The 19701-nt window shown below is 49.4% G+C and overlaps 2 protein-coding genes across 3 annotated transcripts in view; both read left to right on the forward strand.

Annotated features, from left to right (window-relative positions):
- Nucleotides 1-15728, forward strand: part of LOC131819125 (zinc finger protein with KRAB and SCAN domains 1-like) — a 63216-nt gene extending 47488 nt beyond the window's left edge. The window contains 1 exon segment of the mRNA XM_059153878.1: nucleotides 13745-15728. Within this exon segment, the coding sequence (XP_059009861.1) occupies nucleotides 13745-14496 (752 nt within the window). The 3' untranslated portion in view covers nucleotides 14497-15728.
- Nucleotides 5496-18384, forward strand: ZNF3 (zinc finger protein 3). 2 transcript variants are annotated; one of them, XM_059153877.1, is made up of 6 exons: nucleotides 5496-5635; nucleotides 6815-6935; nucleotides 9941-10053; nucleotides 11271-11362; nucleotides 11628-11754; nucleotides 17554-18384. In XM_059153877.1, exons 3-6 carry the CDS (start codon nucleotides 9999-10001, stop codon nucleotides 17580-17582), a joined length of 303 nt encoding a protein of 100 aa, XP_059009860.1. In that variant the 5' UTR covers nucleotides 5496-5635; nucleotides 6815-6935; nucleotides 9941-9998; the 3' UTR covers nucleotides 17583-18384. The 2 variants fall into 2 exon arrangements, with proteins under 2 accessions (XP_059009860.1, XP_059009859.1); XM_059153876.1 differs by lacking the exon at nucleotides 17554-18384 and adding an exon at nucleotides 16034-16194.
- Nucleotides 18385-19701: the final 1317 nt, after the last annotated feature.

Raw genomic sequence — 19701 nt, forward strand, 5'->3', positions numbered from 1 at the left:
GATCTTTGCTTGGTCTCCAAGAAGAGCCTAATCTCCTATAGCAAGGAGGGGAGGGAGATGTGTTTGTTGGGCTGGAGGCTTCTGGAGAATTGGGGGCTTGAGGTACTCGAGCACACCTCCCCAGATGTCCCATGCATCAGCATCCGAGTCTATCTCCCAGTTGGGGCCCAGAGTTTGGGGATAAATGACTTGACAAGACTTGGCATTTAGCTGTCTCTGCAGTTCTGCCACCCTCGCAGTCGGCCGTGAGCTGGTGTTCAGGCCCGTCTGCTCTTGCTACAGAAGATGGGGATCTCTCTTAATCCCTCCTGTGGGCGACTAGGGCTTTCACAACATGCCCTGAAATGATAATTGGCCGAACTAAGCCTGTAATTTTCTTTCTTCAAAGCTTGAGAGAGAAACTGGAGTCCTCGTAATTGCCGCTATGCCAATAATGTTTCAAGTTCTAGGACTACTACAGAAGCTAATGCTTCCTTTTCTACCTGAATCTCATCCCCTGCCGTAACTGGTGGGAACCTTCCTGACAGGCTCCTCTTACTAACCTTCTGACCAGTGAGTGACCTGTTCCCGGGATCCCATCCTGAGGGCGCCCGTTTCTAGGGCCACTTCCAGCACCGACTGTTAACAGGTTGGATTTCCCCTGAAACAGCCCGTGGCAAGGGCTTAAGGGCAGATAGTTTATTTAGGGAGATGATTCCAGGAAGCCAGGTATGAAGGAGCAGGAAAGGAGGGAAGGATGAAACCCAAGAGCGGGTGCACTGTTGAGCCGGTGGCTTCTGTAGGCACCTAGTACTCGAATCTGGGGACCTTTACAGAACAACACAACAAACGGGAGCAACTGGTATACCCGAGTTCTGCTCCCATCTCAGTGACCAGCTGTGGTTAGGATGCAGTGCCTTCTTCGCTCCGGCAGAGTGGCTGAGAACCCCTGGTAGACAGGGAAGAAACTGTCCCCAGGGGCTTTGAGGCTGTTGGTCTGAAGATGCTGTGAGTCACGCCCCCCCATATCACCCAAATATGCATCTTCACACACATGCAGGCAAATGCACAAGACTTACATTTGGAGTCTACATAATACTGGGGGCATACTTACACAAAAAATGATTCAGTGTTTATCTGAAATTCAGATTTTTTGCTGGGCATCGTGAATCTTACAGTCCCGCCCCTGGCATCTGAAGGCAGCAGTGCTTCCAACGGTTTGTCTCCCCAAATGTGGTAAAATCTGATGAACTGAGGGGACTCACTTACACCTGTAAAATGTATATTTGTGGATGAGATGGCAGCTTTGTGCATCCCAGGAAATACACCGTGACTATAAAATCTAGAATAGCCCTTCAGTACTAGCCTGGAAATCAGAGCAGTGGCCCTTTCCTTGCAGACCGCCTCCAAAATTCTCTCTGGTGGAGATTGCCTGCTGCTAGGAGACAGAAGTGTCCGATCTAGCTTGAGATGGGAAATAACACATAGCTGTTTGCACATTTCTGTGTAATGGCTTAATTTCACCCCGTCCAGTCTGTCTACCATAACTTACATATAGTCCAAGTATATGATTCAAAAATACGATTCTAGATGAATAAACCAATTTTCACTCTTACTACTACATTTATAGTAATATCAGAGCTAATATATGTTCACATTTCACTTTTTTCAACCTTTTAAATTGTAAAATACACAACAAAATGTACCATGGTATACACCTTAAAAATATATAACTTATTAAAGACATGTAAGCTTTAAATTCATCCCAAGCTAATAGAAAAGATCTCATTTTAGGGGGTACCTGGGTGGTTCAGTTGGTTGGGTGTCTGCCTTCGGGACAAGTCATGATCCCAGGGCCCTGGGATCGACCCCCCCATTGGGGTCCCTGCTCAGCATGGAGTCTGCTTCTCCCTCTCCCTCTGCTCCTCACCCCCCTCCCACCCAGCTCATACTCTCTCACTCTCTCAAATAAATGAAATCTTTAAAAAAAAGAAAACATCTCGGGGCACCTGGATGGCTCAGTGGGTTAAGCCTCTGCCTTCAGCTCAGGTCATGATCTCAGGGTCCTGGGATCAAGACCCACATTGGGCTCTCTGCTCAGCGGAGGGCCTGCTTCCCCCTCTCTCTCTACCTGCCTCTCTGAGTACTTGTGATCTCTCTGTCAAATGAAATCTTTAAAAAAAAAAATCTCCTTTTAATTTTTTTAAAGATTTTATTTATTTATTGAAGAGAAGGAGAGCTGGGGTAGCGGGGAGAACAGAGGGAGAAAGACAAGCAGGCTCTACCCTCGGCACAGAACTCAACGCAGGGCTCAGTCCCACGACTCTGAGAGCAAATCAGGAGTTTGGATGCTCGACCCGCTGAGCCACCCAGGCGCCCCTGGAAATAAAATTTTTAAAAAGGGGGCAGCATTAAAGACAGTGATGGGGAAAAAAAGGCTAAAAATTTTACACTTTATTCAGTAATTGTATCATTTCTATGAATACTGTATTGTTATTTTGAGAACTATTTACTTGAAATGCCAGAAAAAATAAACCATTATATTTATTTAGTTTGAAATGAAGGGGGCATCTGGCTGGCTCAGTCAGTAGAGCATGTGACTCGATCTCAGGGTCTTGATTCTGAGCCCCATGTTGGGGGTAGAGATTACTTTAAAAAAGTTTTTTTGGGGGGAACACCTGACTCGATTAAGTGTTTGATTTCAGCTCGGGTCCTGGAGTCCCAGGATCAAGCCCCATGTCGGGCTCCCTGTAAAGCAGGGTATCTGCTTACCCTCTCTCCCTGCTCCTTCTCTCACTCTCTCTCTCTCAAATAAATAAATAAAATCTTTTAAAAGTTTTTAAGCTTTTTTTTTTTTTTTTAATGAAGGTTTACCCATAGAAAATAAAGGAGTATAGTTCTACAAAAGAATTCAAAAATGGACTGGCAGTATCAATGTAACTCATTCCTTTACAATAAGATACCTTTTTTTATTTCTGTCCAAGAGCAGTTGCCCAGAAATAATGTGAACCCCAATATGTTTGTATTTCCCCCTCCCACCCCAACTATGTGGCACCAGTGTTCCTCAGAGAAATAGCTAATTTTATATTTAGAAAAAAGTGAACCTGAGGATTTTGTGCCAAAAGGCTTTCAGATTCAATGAGGTTCTATTGGAATGACACTGGGACCAATCTGAAATGAGCTCACACTGGGACACCTGGGTGGCTCAGTCAGCTAAACATTTGACTTTGGTTCTGGTCATGACCCCAGGTCCTGGGATCGAGTCCTGCCTTGGGCTCCTCGCTCAACCAGGAGTCCCCTTCTCCCTCTGCCTGCCGCTCCCCCTGCTTGTGCTCTCTGTCTGAGCTGTCAGTTGACTGTCATATATGTAGTCTAAGAAGCCAGATCTGGGGTGGGAAACCGGACTATCTTCATCAGGAGGGAAGATGGCTGTGAAGGGCACCCTCTCCAAGGGAGCAATTTTAAAGGTATATAGATAAAAAATATAAGGCTCTGGCAATTGATTCTCTCAAAACGAGCTGTCTACACAGACACTCTGAGAATATTTGTGTTCTCCATCCCCCATCCCTACCTGGAATTTTGGTCATATCCTTGTCTGAAAACAGCTGTATTTTGACACAAGACCCCAGTGAGGACACCAGTGCCCTTCCTTCTATTGACTTTTTGTAGGCTTACTTTTTTACTCTTATTTTTTCCTTTTTTTTTTAGATAAATGCTTTACAGAAGTTCAAACACTCCCTTTCCCACTTTGGGGGATTGCCTCATGCCTCCCCTAGGTGACTTATGACACTCCGAAGAATAAGGCCATTCAGAGCATGGCCTTCGAGAACTTGCTGGGAATTACCCAGCTGGCTGGGCTCTGGGGCAAACAGCAACCATGAGCTACAAATTGACTTCTCAGCCCCAGAGTGAGAGAGTTAGTTGATAGCACGAACGTGCTGGGTCGTCAGAGCTGTTCCTTTCGGATTGTCATTAGGAGACCTTTTGCAGAACAAACCATCCCGCTTTGAGGAGACCATTTCCGCCCTGTTCTTGCCTCTCCACTGCCTCCTTCCTCGTCTCTGTTCTTCTTGTCCTGGAGGTAGAAGTGGAAGAAAAAGGAATTGAGGAGAGTTTAAAAACAAATAAAATATCAGGGTGGGGAGAGACAGAGAGAGAGAGAGAGAGAGAGAGAGTGTGTGTGTGTGTGTGTGTGTGTGTGTGTTGTGTTTTGGTGGAGAGGGGTTGGGTATGGAGTTTACTGAGTGGCTTGGCTATCCCAAGCATTTGCTCAAATTCTCACTGTGGTCTGCAAGGACTGCACACCGGTCCCGCCCTCACCCATCTCAGGCCACCCCTCAAGTGGTATTAGAGATTGTGCATTGCTCTGTCCTGCCCCCAGGCTTTTGTCCTGGCTGTTACCTCTGCCTGGCGGTCCCTTTCCCCCCCGCGGCCCTGCAGTACCTCTGGAAAGTCTCCTTTCCTAGCAGTTTCCCTATTTTGCCGGAATTAGTCACTTAAATTACTGTGCTTAGACTGCCGTCCCGGGAGAGTGAGAGCTGCTGCATTCGCACAAGGGACTGTCGGCGCCATCAAGTCGGGATACAGTGCAAGCGGAATAAATGGGAGGCAGAGCCGGAAGGGGCACCAGGAGCGCCCTCGTTACTCAGAGTATCACAAGATTTCATTCCGTACGTGCCCTGGAAGGATTTGATTCCGACACTTATGGGACTACTCCTGTGAGGGCATAAAAGTGAGCAAACCTGGGTGGCTCAGTGGGTTAAAGCCTCTGCCTTTGGCTCAGGTCATGACCCGCAGCACCGCAGCATCGGGCTCTCTGCTTGGCAGGAATCCTGCTTCCCCCTCTGTCTGCCTGCGTCTCTGCCTATCTGTGATCTCTGCCAAATAAAATAAATTTCTTTAAAAATCTTAAAAAAAAAAAAAAAAAAAAAGTGAGCAAACCACGAACCACGAAGCCTTTCCCTCTCGCCCCCAAGCCTTTCACACATTTGGCTCCAATTTCCCCGAGTTTGTTTTCTCTCATCGCTTGTATAGGATTTGCCCTCACGGGAACTCTCTGATGGGCTGGAACATTCTCTTCGGATTTTAAAGGGGGTATTTTTTACATGAAACAAACACAAAACTCGGTTTATTTGGACATTTCAAATAAAGGTGAATTTTTTTCTAGTGATGAAAACTTCGAAGTCTTCCTGCTGGCTGCGGGTGGGCTCGGTACCCCGACCGCTCTGGCAAGGTGCGTTTTCCTCTGCCCTCGCCGACACGCGGGATACCCACGCCGCCCCCGCCTCCTCGGGTCTGCGGCGCCCGAACTTGCGCCCTGAGGCCGAGGGGCGCGGCGCTTCGCCCCGCCCGGCCATCAGGGGGCGCGCGGCGGCGGGCGGGAGCTCCAGGGCGGGCGTTGGCGTCAGCGCGGGAGCCGCGCGGCCTAGGCCGGGAGTTAGCGAATCACCGAGAGGCGAACTCCTCCAGAGTTCCTAGAGAGAACAAGTGGGCGTGGGGGCTGCGGGGATGGGATGGGTAGTGAAAAGGTCCGACCCGGAAGCGAAATAGAGAGAACTTCCGTTCTTTGTTCTGTCCCGGTGTGTGGGTCTGTGACAGGGTCCAACGGGGCCTGGTCTGTGTCCGGCCCCCCAAATCTCCCGTCCCTGCCCCCAGGGTGAGTCCGGTGGCCCCCGGGGCTCTCGGTGAGACGGAGGCTGTGCCCGCCAGGGAAAGGGGTGGTGTCCGCGCCGCTGCGGCCCGCGGGGTCCCCAGGCCAGCCCGGAGCAGGATGCCGGGAGGCGCCGCTCCCTCCCCCGCAGCCGCTCCCCGACTCCGCTTCCCCGGGGACCTCCCTCTGCCAAACGGGGCCCTGCTAGGAGGGGAGGAAAGGGGCTCGAGTTCTGGGCTTGTGACTGCTCAGCTCGAGCCCATAAAAGTTCCAGTGTGGCTGCAAACGGGCCGCTGTCTTTAGAACAGCTGATGACAGCTCCCCTAACTTGGTAATTCTCCCAGACGCTTTTATTTGGTGTTAACACAGTGATTCGCGCCAGTGGCAGGAGAAGTCTGTACTTCGCCGGCTCTGAGATCTGAGTAGGAGTTCACGAAGTGTTCGCAGTTAGAACTAGGTCTGGGATGCGGGGCGGGAGCGGGGGAGTTTGCGGTGCAAACTTAGATCCCGGGAATAATCCCGCTGGCGCTCAATCGAGTTCCTTACGGGGAATGATAAAAGTCGCAAGTCGCGTCTGGCTCCCGCTTTCAATTGTGTTAGATCCCTGACGTGGGATTGAACGCAGATGGATGTTTCCGCTCCGAATGGCATTCATCAGCTCCAGGCGAGGCTAGGCAGGGTGATGAACCCGAAATATATGGGATAATGAGAGGAGCTAAAGGTTCTTATCCACAAGAAGAGACGAGTATGGACAGTGAGCATCATGTGGTTTGCAGGCGTTTGAGGAACGGTTGTGTGGGAGGAGAAAATTCTACTCTTGAAGCTTCTTATGGCAGGGTGCGGGGCCTCTGTAAGGTGGAGGGGATAGATTTTCACTTTACCAACCCAAAACCTTTCTGGTGGTGAAGCTTTACATCAACAGACCGGACTCTGTCCTGAAGTCGAGAGTTTCTCGCAAGTTAGGGGTCAAAACATTGAGAACTTGAGAAGGCATTTCTTTCACTTGGGTGAGAGGTTAACCTGGAGAACCTTCAGTGGCCTTTGAGCTCTCCAGGGTTGCAACACAGATAACCAGTTGTGTCTTAATTGTGTTGATTAATTGATGTTCTCTTCTTTTCCTTGTATTTGAGTAGAAATGAAGTTTACATGAATATTTTTAATTCTTTCCCCCCCTTAATCGTACAGCACTGCCATCAACTTAAATTAGAATTCCCAGCAACTTGCACAGAGGCTTCCAAATCCCCGATAATTGCTACTCTGGTCTTCTAGGACCTAACTCCAAAGAAGGAAGGAAAGATTCCAGCAGGTAAAGCTTTTCATGACTTGTTCTTACTGCCAGGTCATCTTTGTGAGTCCCTAGGAGCAGCTTTAGGGAGAGGCGTTGGCAGAGCAGGGCAGGGTAGGGCCCTGCCTGGACCTGAAGCTGTGGGGGCACAATGGAGATTTTTCTATGAGAAACATTGTGTGCTGATGCAGACACTGGGGACTTGTTCTTAACAATATGCCTTTGAGTTCCAGCTTTGGGTAACCCAGCTGTGAGGAGGGAGGCTTGCTTTTTCCCTCTGGAGTCAGAGCCTCTGAGTTTCCTTTCTAAAGAGAGTTTGGATTGAGAGCTGATTTGTTGGACGCGTCTGCTTATAAACAGTCCTGGAAATCGTAAAGTTGGTTGATAGGGACAAAAGATGGCTGGCTCTGAGACAGAGTGGAAGGGACCCTGGGAGGAGGGCGCTCGTGGCACCTTGATTGCCCCTGGGCCTGGCTCACGGCTCATTCAGTGCCTTTCTCTGTATAAAGGCATCGGTGGGCATTCTGTACCCCCTTGTTGCCCAAACACTAGAGGTCTGTGAACTCTTGACTCTCAGGGCCCCTCCCCTTTTTATGCTTATGTGAATGCAACTGTCTGTAATGATAAAGCAGATATGGTTCACGTACCTTTCAGTAGTGCTTTGCGATGTAGTGACACTCAACAGTGGTTTGTTACGTGAGCAAATAAAGAGGGAGGTAGACAAAATCCAGGGCTTTCTTTTCTTTTCTCTTGCCCAAGTGTAAGAAAGTTCTGGTGGCTGTTTTGTCTGTTCTTGGCCTGTTGATTCTTGTCACAGCATTCGAGTATGGAGTAGAATCTTCTACCTGAGATCCAAACCTTTGTCTAGATACTCACACATTCTGTTTTATTCAGTAGAGCCACAGAGAACAGACCTCTCTTGATTGTCATAGCATCTGGGGAATGGGGACATCAGCAGGGATAAAAATGGAGTAATAAGTAATTTTTTTTTTAAGATTTTATTGATTTGACAGAGAAAGAAATCACAAGTAGGTAGGAGGCAGGCAGAGAGAGAGGGGGAAGCAGGCTCCCCGCTGAGCAAAGAGCCCAATGTGGGGCTTGATCCCAGAACCTTGGGATCATGACCTGAGCCAAAGACAGAGGCTTTAACCACTGAGCCACCCAGAGGCCCCAATAAGTAATCTTATGTGCTTTTGTTTTTTTTTAAAGTGTTGGTTCCTGTGTCAGGGACTTCTATTCCTACCCAAGGACATGTATTAGAGAAAAGGGAGATAGAAAGAAGGCCCGCTGCTCCCTGTGGTGACACTGCACTGAGGCCCACAGAGGGGCCCCATCCCCCAGCAACATCCTGCCTTCGGCTGAGACTGGAAGCAGACAGCTGTCTCAGAAAGGGCAGGAAGCATTTCTCTAATATAATTAATAGATTGGAGCTATTTGCCCTAGTTCTGGGTGTCAACTCTTATATCCCCAGGGTTATTTATTTATTTAAAGATTTTATTGATTTATTTGACAGAGATCACAAGTAGGCAGAGAGGCAGGCAGAGAAGGGTGGGGGGGGAGGGCCGGGGAGGTGTGAAGCAGGCGCCTGCTGAGCAGGGAGCCTGGTGCAGGGCTGGATCCCAGGACCCTGATATCATGACCTGAGCCTAAGGCAGAGGCCCTGTCCACTGAGCCACCGAGGCGCCCTCCCCAGGGTTTTTTAAATGAGAGACGGAGAACTCATGAAGTTTCACTGATCTCTTTTTTTATTTGGGTGCTGTTTTGTGACCCCTTTTCTTCAAAGTGTTGTACACCCTCAGTGTAATACAACAGCTAATAACCTAATAAAGTAAATTTTTTTTTTCTGTTGGCTCTACTGTTTATGAGGTTAGTTTAAAAAAATCTGTAAACAGAAGCACCTGGGTGTCTCAGTCGGTTAAGCCTCTGACTCTTGATCTTAGGTCTGATCTCAGGATCCTGAGTTGAAGCCCCACATTTACTTAAAAATAAAAAAAAATTTTAAAGATATTATTTATTTATTTGACACAGAGAGATCACAAGTAGGCAGAGAGGGAGAAGCAGGCTCCCCGACGAGCAGAGAACCTGATGCGGGGCTTAATCCCAGCACCCTGGGATCATGACTTGGGCCGAAGGCAGAGGCCTTAATCCACTGAACCACCCAGGTGCCTCTACCACAAACATTCTTAACAGTTTATACAGTACAGGGCACCTGGGTGACTCAGTGATTGGGCGACTGCCTTTGGCTCAGGTCATGATCCTGGAGTCCTGAGATCGAGTCCCACGTCGGGCTTCCTTGCTCAGGAGGGAGTCTCCTTCTCCCACTGACCACTCCTCTCACTCTCTCTCTCTCCCTCTCAAATAAATAAATAAGTAAATAAAATCTTTTTTTTTTTTTTTTTTAAGATTTTATTTGTTTATTTGACAGACAGAGATCACAAGTAGGCAGAGAGGCAGGCAGAGAGAGAGAGGAGGAAGCAGGCTCCCTGCTGAGCAGAGAGCCCGATGCGGGGCTCGATCCCAGGACCCTGGGATCATGACCTGAGCCGAAGGCAGAGGCTTTAACCCACTGAGCCAGCCAGGCGCCCAAGTAAATAAAATCTTAAAGAAAAAAAAGTTTATACAGTACATACACATTTTGCAACATCTGTGTGTACATACTTTTACACTTGATCCTTTTTTTTTTTCCTCCAGATTTCAGTTGCTGGTTAGTATTTCATTCTGTTAGTGTCCTTGTCGCCAGGGTTCCATGTTTTCTTGTTGTTACAAATATCACTGGGTGTGTTGTGGGAGCCAAAGGTGGAATATTGTTCAGGAACAGGGGCCCTTTCCGTGGTGCTCATGGAATCTCACCAAAGGGAGCAAGGGCAGTCCTCACCAGGATCTGGAAGGCTGTCCTGGTTGCTGCGATTCCTCTTGATAATCTTGGGTACTAACTGAAATGCTAGCTCCGGGGAGGTGGGTTTGTTGTTGTTGTTGTTGTTTAATTTTATTTTTTTATCATTGAACCTTGGACTCTACTTCTGCAGTGCTTCCTGCTGAGTCTGCAGACAGTAGACCGGAGGCCCAGAACTTCTAGCCCTACTCATGGAAACTCAGGCCGATTGTGTATCTCAGGAACCGCAGGCCCTGCTTGAGAGTGGTAAGAAACAGATTCATTTATTCTTGCATTCAGCCATTCAGCAGTCGCGCTGCCCGTCTTGCTCACAGGGAACCGTGCTAACCCCTGGAATCCAGGTGCGGCTAAGACACAGTTCTTCCCAGCTTACAGCCTAGTGGGAAAGCTGACTGAGGCCAACAACGGATGTTGGTGGACTTGACAGCCGAGGCATTTGTGAAGGGCCGTTGGGATCTCGTGCAGGATTAAGAAAACCGTGACGCAGTCACAGAATTCCAGGCGCGTGGCAGCAACTGACCTGTAGTCCTACTTTGTGTTCTCTAGGAGCAGACTCTTACGGGAGGCTCTTGGGAAATCACTTTGTAGGTCACAGGCTTGAGGATGAAATGAGCATTCGTATTCTGCTGTCGTGGCCTATGCCATTGACTTTGGAGCCAATTGCCATCGAAGGGGTATACTAATCAGGAGAAAGCATTTAAGGATCTCTTTGTCCCGTCGATTATACACAGTCTTGTGTCTCTAGGGGTTTAGAGTCTCTCAGGGACAAATACGTTAATTTAAGAATTATAGAAGAAAAGATGTGATCAAGCCCAGAAACAGGAAACATTTGTAGTGTTTAGGGGCTCCTGGGTGGCTCAGTGGGTTAAAGCCTCTGCCTTTGGCTCAGGTCATGATCCCAGGGTTCTGGGTTCGAGCCCCGCATCGGGCTCTCTGCTTGGCGGGGAGCCTGCTTCCCCCTCTCTCTCTGCCTGCCTCCCTGACTGTTTGTGACCTCTGTCAAATAAATAAATAAAATTTTTTTAAAAAAAGGAAACATTTGTAGTGTTTAGATTTGACCTGGGGGTAAAGAGAAAGAATGGGCACTGTGGTGTTCAGTCGGGGTTGGGTGAGGCTGCTGGTTTCCTCTGGTCTAAGAGACCTTTGTGCACAAGTTCGAGTTCAGAGATGCGGGGAGGGGTGGAAGGGACGGGAGCGGGATTGTCTGCGTTGCTGGCCAGGCTTGGGAGAAAGAACAAGAAGGTGCTTCTCACCAGCGGGTGGACTGGGCCGGTTTCTGGGAGGGCACAGTGACCGGACAGAAAGGAAGGGCCCTGGAGCTTGAGAGCAGGATGCACAGAGCTTTGGACACCTCACCTCCCGAGGGAGTGAGTCCTAGGTTGTCCTAGGACCCTGTGACGTCTCTAGGTTGGGAGGCCACAGAGCAGATGGGTTCACTCGTGGACCCTTTTCTCGCCCTTTAGCTCTTCCTTCCTCGAAAGTTCCTGCATTTTCCAACAAGGACAGCCTGGGGGATGAGATGTTGGCAGCTGCGCTCCTGAAGGCCAAGTCCCAGGTGAGCTGTGGTTCCCTTTATCCTTCTTTTCCTTCCGTCTTCGTGGAAACATTTGTGCCGTGACATCCACTCTGTGCCCCAAACCGTGATTCCCTCCATTGGGAACATGGTCCTTTCTGCTGAATAACGGACCCCTCTTCCTCCGCCGTAACCTGCTTTCCCCGCCCTCTTAGATACTCCTGATTCCTCCCCATCCCCAATCATTTTTGGTGCTGCTGGTCCCGTCCCTTACCCTGAAATTGCATGCGAGACCGTGTTGTTACAGGAGTTGGTGACGTTTGAGGACGTAGCTGTGTACTTCATCCGGAAGGAGTGGAAACGTTTGGAGCCTGCTCAGAGGGACCTCTATAGGGATGTGATGCTGGAGAATTACGGGAATGTGTTCTCGCTGGGTAAGGAGTTAATGCTTTCTCAGTCAAACTCCCTTGGCATTTCTTTGTTTCCTTGTGGGCTAGGGACACTTGAGTCACAAAATGATCAGCCGAGGATTGACGTAGTCTCAGGAGATTCTGACGACAATACCAATAGTAACTCCTGCTTGTAGAGTAATTGGCAGTTTATAAAGAGCTTTCCTCTACGTTGTCTCATGGAAACCTCCCAATAACGCAGTAACGGAGGTCGCTAGTGTTCTGCTTGTGAGGAAAGAGAAGTCAGAGGTCCTCAGTGCTGCACGGGTGGTGCTAGCAAGTAGCAGGCCTCGAGCCCTGGTCTTCCAGCTCCAAATCTGCTGCTTTTTTGCCTTGTAATTTCTTCATGTATAATAATTCAGAGCCTTTTCCAAAAGATGAACATCTCAGGATCCCTAAACACGTGTGGTTCTGCTCTGTGCCCACGTGCACATTCTGGAACTCCTCCTTCCCTTCTCCGTGTACCACCTCGAGGAATCTGTGGCTTTGTTCAGAACCAGTGCGGCTGCAGCTCCCGGAGAAGTTTCTCTGCTTATTTCAGGGAGCAGCTGGCGTCTTTAACCTTTAGTCTGTGGACTTAACTCCTTGTCCATCACGTACCTCAGCGAAAACATTGTCTGGGCGGTCCGGGGCGTCTCCCTCACTCCCACTGGAGACTGCCTGCCCGTTTCCGTGCTGGCCCCTGACATCCAAGGTGCAGAACCCAGCTCTGGGACCACTTGGTATGAGCCGGACTTGTCCCATGGGGAGGATTTCCGTTTCTGAATTTTGACACAATCTTTGGGCTGCCCTGAGAGGAAGAGCTAGGGGTGCTGGGTTCCAAGGGAGCTGAGAACAGCAGGGTCCGGAGGGACGCCTGTTCAGGTGAGAGAGAAACAGCTGTTTCTGTTCTCTGACGCCCACCGCCCTGTCTTTACTTCTTCAAATATTGACAGACTAAAAATGCTCACTGTCTAGACCCTTTTCATCCTCCTCTGCTCAGAGCGCCCTTTGAAAACCCTAAAGCAGTGAAAATAAGGAAGTCAGACAAGAAGACGGTTTATGATCCTCACATCTTAGCCCAGCCTTTGAGGCCTCGGGCCCAGAGGCGGACTGAGTTCCGTCTTTTGCCTGTTTCCGTGGATTTGGAGTGTGTGGCTTGCTGGATGTCGTTCTTTTCAAGTGGGGCTGTGGCAGTCTCTGTGGCCTCCCCTTTGTCGCTTCTTCCTGCTCCGCGACTATTTCCCATCACCCTTCTGCGCTCGCTTGCTTATGTTTCTTCTCCTCTGTCTTCTGGAAGCCACCATCTCCGCACTTGCATTTCCAGCATCTGACCTCCGTGAGGAGTTTGCCACTTCGTTAAACAAGCATGTCCGTTCTCTTCTGTTTCTGGTTCCCGCCCCTGCCGGGTCTGTCTTCCTCTTCTCCCATCTCCAGCCTTCCCCATGCTTCCAGCTCTTTCCACTTTGATTTTGCTACTTGCCTTTCTCCTTCCTGATTTCCTCGACGCTGATCTCTCTGTGTGCTCCAGCTGGCCCCAGCCCGGGCAGGTCTGCACGCAGATGAGAGGCATGTGCTTTTAGCCCTGTCAACACCCTTGTCGTCATTATCCTGCCCGCTGGTCTCGATCCTTTCTTCCGCAAGGACCAAGTGATGTTTGTATTTTGTATTGTGCCAGATGGTGAGACCAGAACTGAGCACGATCAAGAAATTTCTGAAGATACAGGATCACATGGGGTGCTGTTGGGAAGATTCCAAAAGGGTATTTCTCAGGGTCTTAAATTCAAAGACGCCTATGACCAAGAAGTCGGTCTTAAGAGGCAACTGGGGAGCTCCTCTGGAGAAAGACTGACCAGGAAGATACAAGATTTCGGTCAAGTGACGGATGAGGAAAAGCTAACCCCTGTGGGAGAGAGAAGTGAGAAATACAATGATTTTGGGAACAGCCTCGCTGTGAGTTCTAACCTTATTTCGCATCAGAGACTTCCTGTGGGAGACAGACCCCACAAGTGCGATGAATGTAGCAAGAGCTTTAATCGAACTTCAGACCTCATTCAGCATCAGAGAATCCACACTGGGGAGAAGCCCTATGAATGTAGTGAGTGCGGGAAGGCCTTCAGCCAGAGCTCGCACCTCATTCAGCATCAGAGAATCCACACCGGAGAGAAGCCGTACGAATGTAGCGATTGTGGGAAGACCTTCAGCTGCAGCTCTGCGCTCATCCTCCATCGAAGGATCCACACCGGGGAGAAGCCCTACGAATGTAGCGAATGCGGGAAGACCTTTAGCTGGAGCTCTACCCTTACTCATCACCAGAGAATCCACACTGGAGAGAAACCGTACGCCTGTAACGAGTGCGGGAAGGCCTTCAGTCGGAGCTCTACCCTCATCCATCACCAGAGAATCCACACTGGAGAGAAGCCCTATGAATGTCACGAGTGCGGGAAGGCCTTCAGCCAGAGCTCGCACCTCTATCAGCACCAGAGAATCCACACTGGAGAGAAGCCCTATGAATGTATGGAATGCGGAGGAAAGTTTACCTACAGTTCAGGCCTTATTCAGCATCAAAGAATCCACACGGGGGAGAATCCCTATGAATGTAGTGAGTGTGGGAAAGCCTTTCGGTACAGCTCAGCTCTGGTCCGCCATCAGAGAATTCACACTGGAGAGAAGCCTTTGAATGTAATGGGAATGAGCAAAAGTTCTCTCAGAGTCGCTGCCGAGCTCAGCATCAGAGAGTCTACCTGAGAGAGAGCCGCGCACCTGTTTTTCTCACTTCCTCTGAGTCTAACAAGCTCCTGCCTTACTACATAAGGATGAACATCTTAGAACGTGTCCCTTCCGGCTCAGACCTTTCGCTTTAGAGAACGGGGCAGATGGGGGGAAGATCATCCCGGCACACCCTCGTGACAAGCTACCTGGTCACTTTCCCCCAGGAGTGACACCCGGAAGCGAGCGGCAGGTTGAGTGCTAGGAAGGCCAGGGAAGCTCTGGGACCGGTCACCTTCCATTTTGGAAGGGAGTTTGCACTAGCCCGTTTCTCTCACACCACAGGAGCCTTTCCTTCCGAGGTGGGGAGTGGAAGCACAGTAGGAAGAAAATTCCAAGGACTCCTCTGGTTGGAGTCCATGTAGTCGGCACCGAAGGCACTGGAAAGAATGTTCCGGGTCCTGCTGTTTGCTAACAAGGGGACACAGAGGCTGTCTTTCAAAGCCACTGTCCCTAATCCAGCTTTAGGTTCTGGTAAGGAACCTTTGCTATTTGTTGTTACTTTTTTTGTTCCATGATTTTGTCAATTAATGGAAATTTGGTGCGAGGGATTTGTTATTTTATTGGGGGGCTGTTCCATGAGGTTTTCTGGGATAACTGTATTTTGGGGGGCTCTTGGAGCAGCAAGCCCGTTTCCAAGAGCAGCGAGGCGGTTTTGTTGGGAGAGCTCCTGTCCTTCTCCACTGTGATGGGTCTGATTGGGAAATCCATCTGATGAAGAAAGTCTCACAGGGGAAGGATTGAAAGCATTAGCGTTGGCCTGCTTCTGTCCTCTCTCGCTGTTCCTCTCCCCGCTCCTGTGCTGAAAAGTGATTTAATCCAAACCCCCAGTTGCTAAGACTAGAATGCTTTCAAGGAGCTCACTCAGCCAGCTTGCCCTGCCCTCCGTCACCTATGACCTGTGACATCGGGCCCCAGCAGCCGGACCTCCCGTGACCCCATCTCTGACTTCGGTAGCAAAGGAAGTGCAAAGCCCAGAGAAGGGGAGTCTCTGGCCTGACCTGGCCACCAGGCTCCTTGCTGGGTTAGGCTGGAGCTTCCGAGGGTGCCCAGCTGAAGGGATGATCTTTCGTTCTGTTTTCCCAATCCTGCTCATCCTGTAGCATAAACGAAGTGCACTATTAAACAGAATAGTTTTCTAGAAGGAGAGATTGAGTGTGTTTCTATGCAGGAGCCAAATTTATTTGAATTAAAATAGGAAATCGTGAGTATAACTGGAATCTTTAAAATTTACTCGTAAGTTTTTTTTTTTTTAAACTGTTTTTCTTTCACACACATACGACCTCTGGCTGTCAAGACTCCTGTCCTATTTTAGGTACCGCCACAGACTCAGTCACGCACACATTTGCTCCCAGCTCGTACCCACATGTTGGATTTCGTGTGTGGCTTGTCATTCTGTGTGGACCAGAAACCCAAACTAGAAAGGAGTTACTGGGTGGGCGGGGGGGGGGGGGGGCTTACCAGCGTGTACTTGGGTTTTGGGTCGCAGGGGGCATATGTAGATTTCTTGTTCCAGCTGTGGGCGAGAGGAAGTCATTCATGGAGAAGGCGGAGAGGAAGGTGTTACGGAGAAGTTGGGGAACTGTCTGGAACTGCCGTCTGAAGACCTTGGAGCATATGTTGTGATCGACCTCCCAATATGTTTTTGATTTCTTAAAGCTGTAATGAAACCCCCCACTCTTTTGGCTTTTCTTTGAGATTCGGCCGTGGACTATCCCTGTTTACAATCACTAGGCTGCTTGTCAGTCATGCAGGTTTCTGAACCCCCAAATCAGACCTGTCAGCTAATTTCTGAGGTTAGAGCCTAAAAACGTCCACTGAAAAGGAAGAACCAGTAATGGAACAGAAAATATTTCTGGAAGGAGAGGAGCAGGGTCTTGTAAAATATTGTATGTTTTAGAGAAGAGGCTCCGGGCAGGACCATTTTTTGGAGTTGGGGGAGGCACTGAGCATGGCCACTGCCGTGGAGATTGAGACTGTGGAGGTCTAGGAAAGACCCCCGCACAGGTCAAACTGCTAGGCCATGAACAGTTAGCATAGACAAGAACCAGACACTTCTCTGCCCGCACGCTGGTCCCTCGTGCTCCTTCAGAGCATCTCCATGAGACCTGGGAATGATCTCAACCGCTGTATGAAAGTAGTATTTATTTTTTACATCTCTTTGAAGCTGCCAGAGCATTTTATTCATCTGGTTTTCCTGATTATTCCTGTCTCCCATTATGATTCTTCCTCTCAGTCCCTGAGTATTTTTTTTCTTTTTTTTTAGTCCCCGAGTATTTCTTTTTTTTTTTTTTTTTAAAGATTTTATTTATTTATTTGACAGAGAGAAATCACAAGTAGATGGAGAGGCAGGCAGAGAGAGAGGGAAGCAGGCTCCCTGCAGAGCAGAGAGCCCCATGTGGGGCTCGATCCCAGGACCCTGAGATCATGACCTGAGCCGAAGGCAGCGGCTTAACCCACCGAGCCACCCAGGCGCCCCAGTCCCCGAGTATTTCTTAATGCTGGGTTATGATACCCGTTTGTCTCTTCCTTTACTGTTACCCGTAGAACCACTTACTCCTGTGGTCTCAACTCTTATCTGTACAAATAAGTTTTAAATCTGTTCCTGTGCTCCTAACCTGTCCCAGGTTCCAGCCTTGGGTCTCCGGCAGACGGCTGGGCATTCGTACTTGGACCTCTGAAAGTTTCAAGTTCAGGTGTTTTCACAAACCAGATACATCTTTACCATAAACTGCCCCCTCTCAGAATTGCTGTAAACTCCGGGTCAGACGGCCCGAGTTTTCTTTGGTTACTGTCGTCCTGCAGCTGACCGGCGTCAAGTCCTGGGCAGGCGCGGTGGGCCGTGAGTGGAGAGAGATTATTGTCGCAGGGAGGGTTTCATCAGAGTTGAGGTCCTGGGGGAGGTGGGATTTCCAAGTGGTGGTAGCAATAGTAGCCGACACATGGCATGTCCCCTGCCTGGCCCTCTTCCAAGTGGTTTTCTGATGTTAAATCCTGTAATCCTCACAACCCTGTGTGGGGTACCCCATCTTACAGACGAAGAAACCATTGAACTTGCCAGATGAGACATGACCGTGAGCTCAGAGACTGGAAGACCCTGCGTTGCTCTAGTTGGCGGGAGGCTGCACCCCCGGCCCGGACGGCTCCCGTGTGAGGTGGGGAGGCGTGTGTGGAGAGAACCTCACCCAGGCGACCTCCTTGCCTTGTCCCTTAACGATTCTACAACCTCTGGTGGTCTAGCTTCCATCGCCGCTAAGCCTAGAGTACAGGCCCTTCTTTCTTCTCCCCTGGGTTATATAAATAATTTCCTCATGGATTGTTCTGTTTATTTTCTCTCCGTCTTCCTAGAGCTCTGCACCTGTCTTGTCACTCCTTCAGTGGCTTGTCCCTTAAAAGAAGAAAATTCGAGCTCCTGAGTCCTATAGTGAGGGCCCACCCCTCCTCGCCCACCTAACAAAGCCCTTTGCACCCCTGTGCACCTTTGCAAACCTCGAGAGCTTCACCTTCTCTGTGGAGCCTTTCCAGGGATTGTGCCTGTCCCTCCCCACACCCTCCACCCCTCAAGTTCATTGCCCACGAGCCACCTCTGTGTCTTGTGTGTACTCCTGTGCTTACTCGTTGTTGGGTCATGTATCTGACTCCCTCCCTGTGTTGGTGAACTCGACATTTTCACACGTTTCTACCACAAATAAGCATTGCTTTCTTAATCAGAAAACAGTAAATATTGGGGCGCCTGGGTGCCTCAGTGGGTTAACCCTCTGCCTTTGTCTCAGGTCATGATCCCAGAATCCTGGGGTTGAGCCCCACATCGGGCTCTCTGCTCAGTGGGGAGCCTGCTTCCCCCTTTCTCTCTGCCTCCTTGTGATCTTTGTCAAAACAATAAAAATAAAATCTTTTTTAAAACAATTAAAAAGAAAATAGTAAATATTAAGAAAGTGAAAATAGGGGCACCTAGGTGGCTCAGTTGCTTGAGCGACTGATTCTTGATTTCGGCTCAGTTCATGATCTCAGGGGCGTGAGATCGAGCCCCCTGAAGGGCTCAGTGCTCAGTGGGATGTCTGCTGGAGATCCTCTCTTGCTGTCCCTTGGCCCCTGCCGTCTCTAAAATAAATAAATCTTTGGGCGCCTGGGTGGCTCAGTGGATTAAGCTGCTGCCTTCGGCTCAGGTCGTGATCTCAGGGTCCTGGGATCGAGTCCTGCATCGGGCTCTCTGCTCAGCAGGGAGCCTGCTTCCTCCTCTCTCTCTCTCTCTCTCTCTGCTTGCCTCTCTGCCTACTTGTGATCTCTGTCAAATAAATAAGTAAAATCTTTAAAAAACAAAAAAAAATAAATAAAATAAAGTAAATAAATCTTAAAAAAAAAAAAAAAGTAGCAAGAGACAACATCCACTGAACACTTAGTATGTGTCAGGCATTGTTCTAAGTACTTTATGTCACTTAATTCAATCATCACAATTCTGTGACAGTAACTCCTTTTCTTGCCCCCGTCTCTATTCCCTTTCCTCAGGAAAGGAGGAAGGAAGGAGGGACAGCGAGGAGCCCCCCAGGCGCACAGTACGTGGTGCCGTGAGGCCCAAAGGCGTTTGGAGCCCCCAGCCCGGGCTTCATCTTCTCCCTCTCCCCAGCAATGTGAGGAGGAAGGTGCTGGCCGCCTTCCAGGACGAGCGGGGGCACTGCGATCTAGGAAGGAATCTGTGTTCTGGAAATCAGATCATCAGATGTGAGGGGCTCTTCTACAAAATCCTGGATCCTTAATACACTTGAAATCCTGATAGAAAATCTGGCTGCATTAAAAAAAAAAAAAGGAAAATTTGGCTGCCTTTAATACACAAGGGTACCTGATGGCATGAATCTTTTCATGTCAAGCCCCATCTGACCCTCATAAGCAGCCTCTCCTGAGCAGCAGCACGAGGGGCGCCCCGGGGACTCTCGGCTTAAGCCACCAGCTTTTGATTTCGGCTCAGCCCATCATCTCAGCATCGTGCACTGGGCGCTACCCTTGGCATGGAGTCTGCGTGAGATTATCTCCCTCTGCTCCTCTCCCTGCTCAGGCTCGCTCTCTCAAATAAATAAAATCTGAAAAAAGAAAAAAGAAAAGAAAAGCAGCCTGTGTAGACATTCAGGGGCCAGGGTTCACCTCAGTGTGGATCCCCGCTGCTCTACCGAGGCTCACCCCTTGGCAAAG

This window comes from Mustela lutreola, chromosome 17, assembly GCF_030435805.1.
Source record: "Mustela lutreola isolate mMusLut2 chromosome 17, mMusLut2.pri, whole genome shotgun sequence".
In the NCBI taxonomy this organism is placed as follows: domain Eukaryota; kingdom Metazoa; phylum Chordata; class Mammalia; order Carnivora; family Mustelidae; genus Mustela; species Mustela lutreola.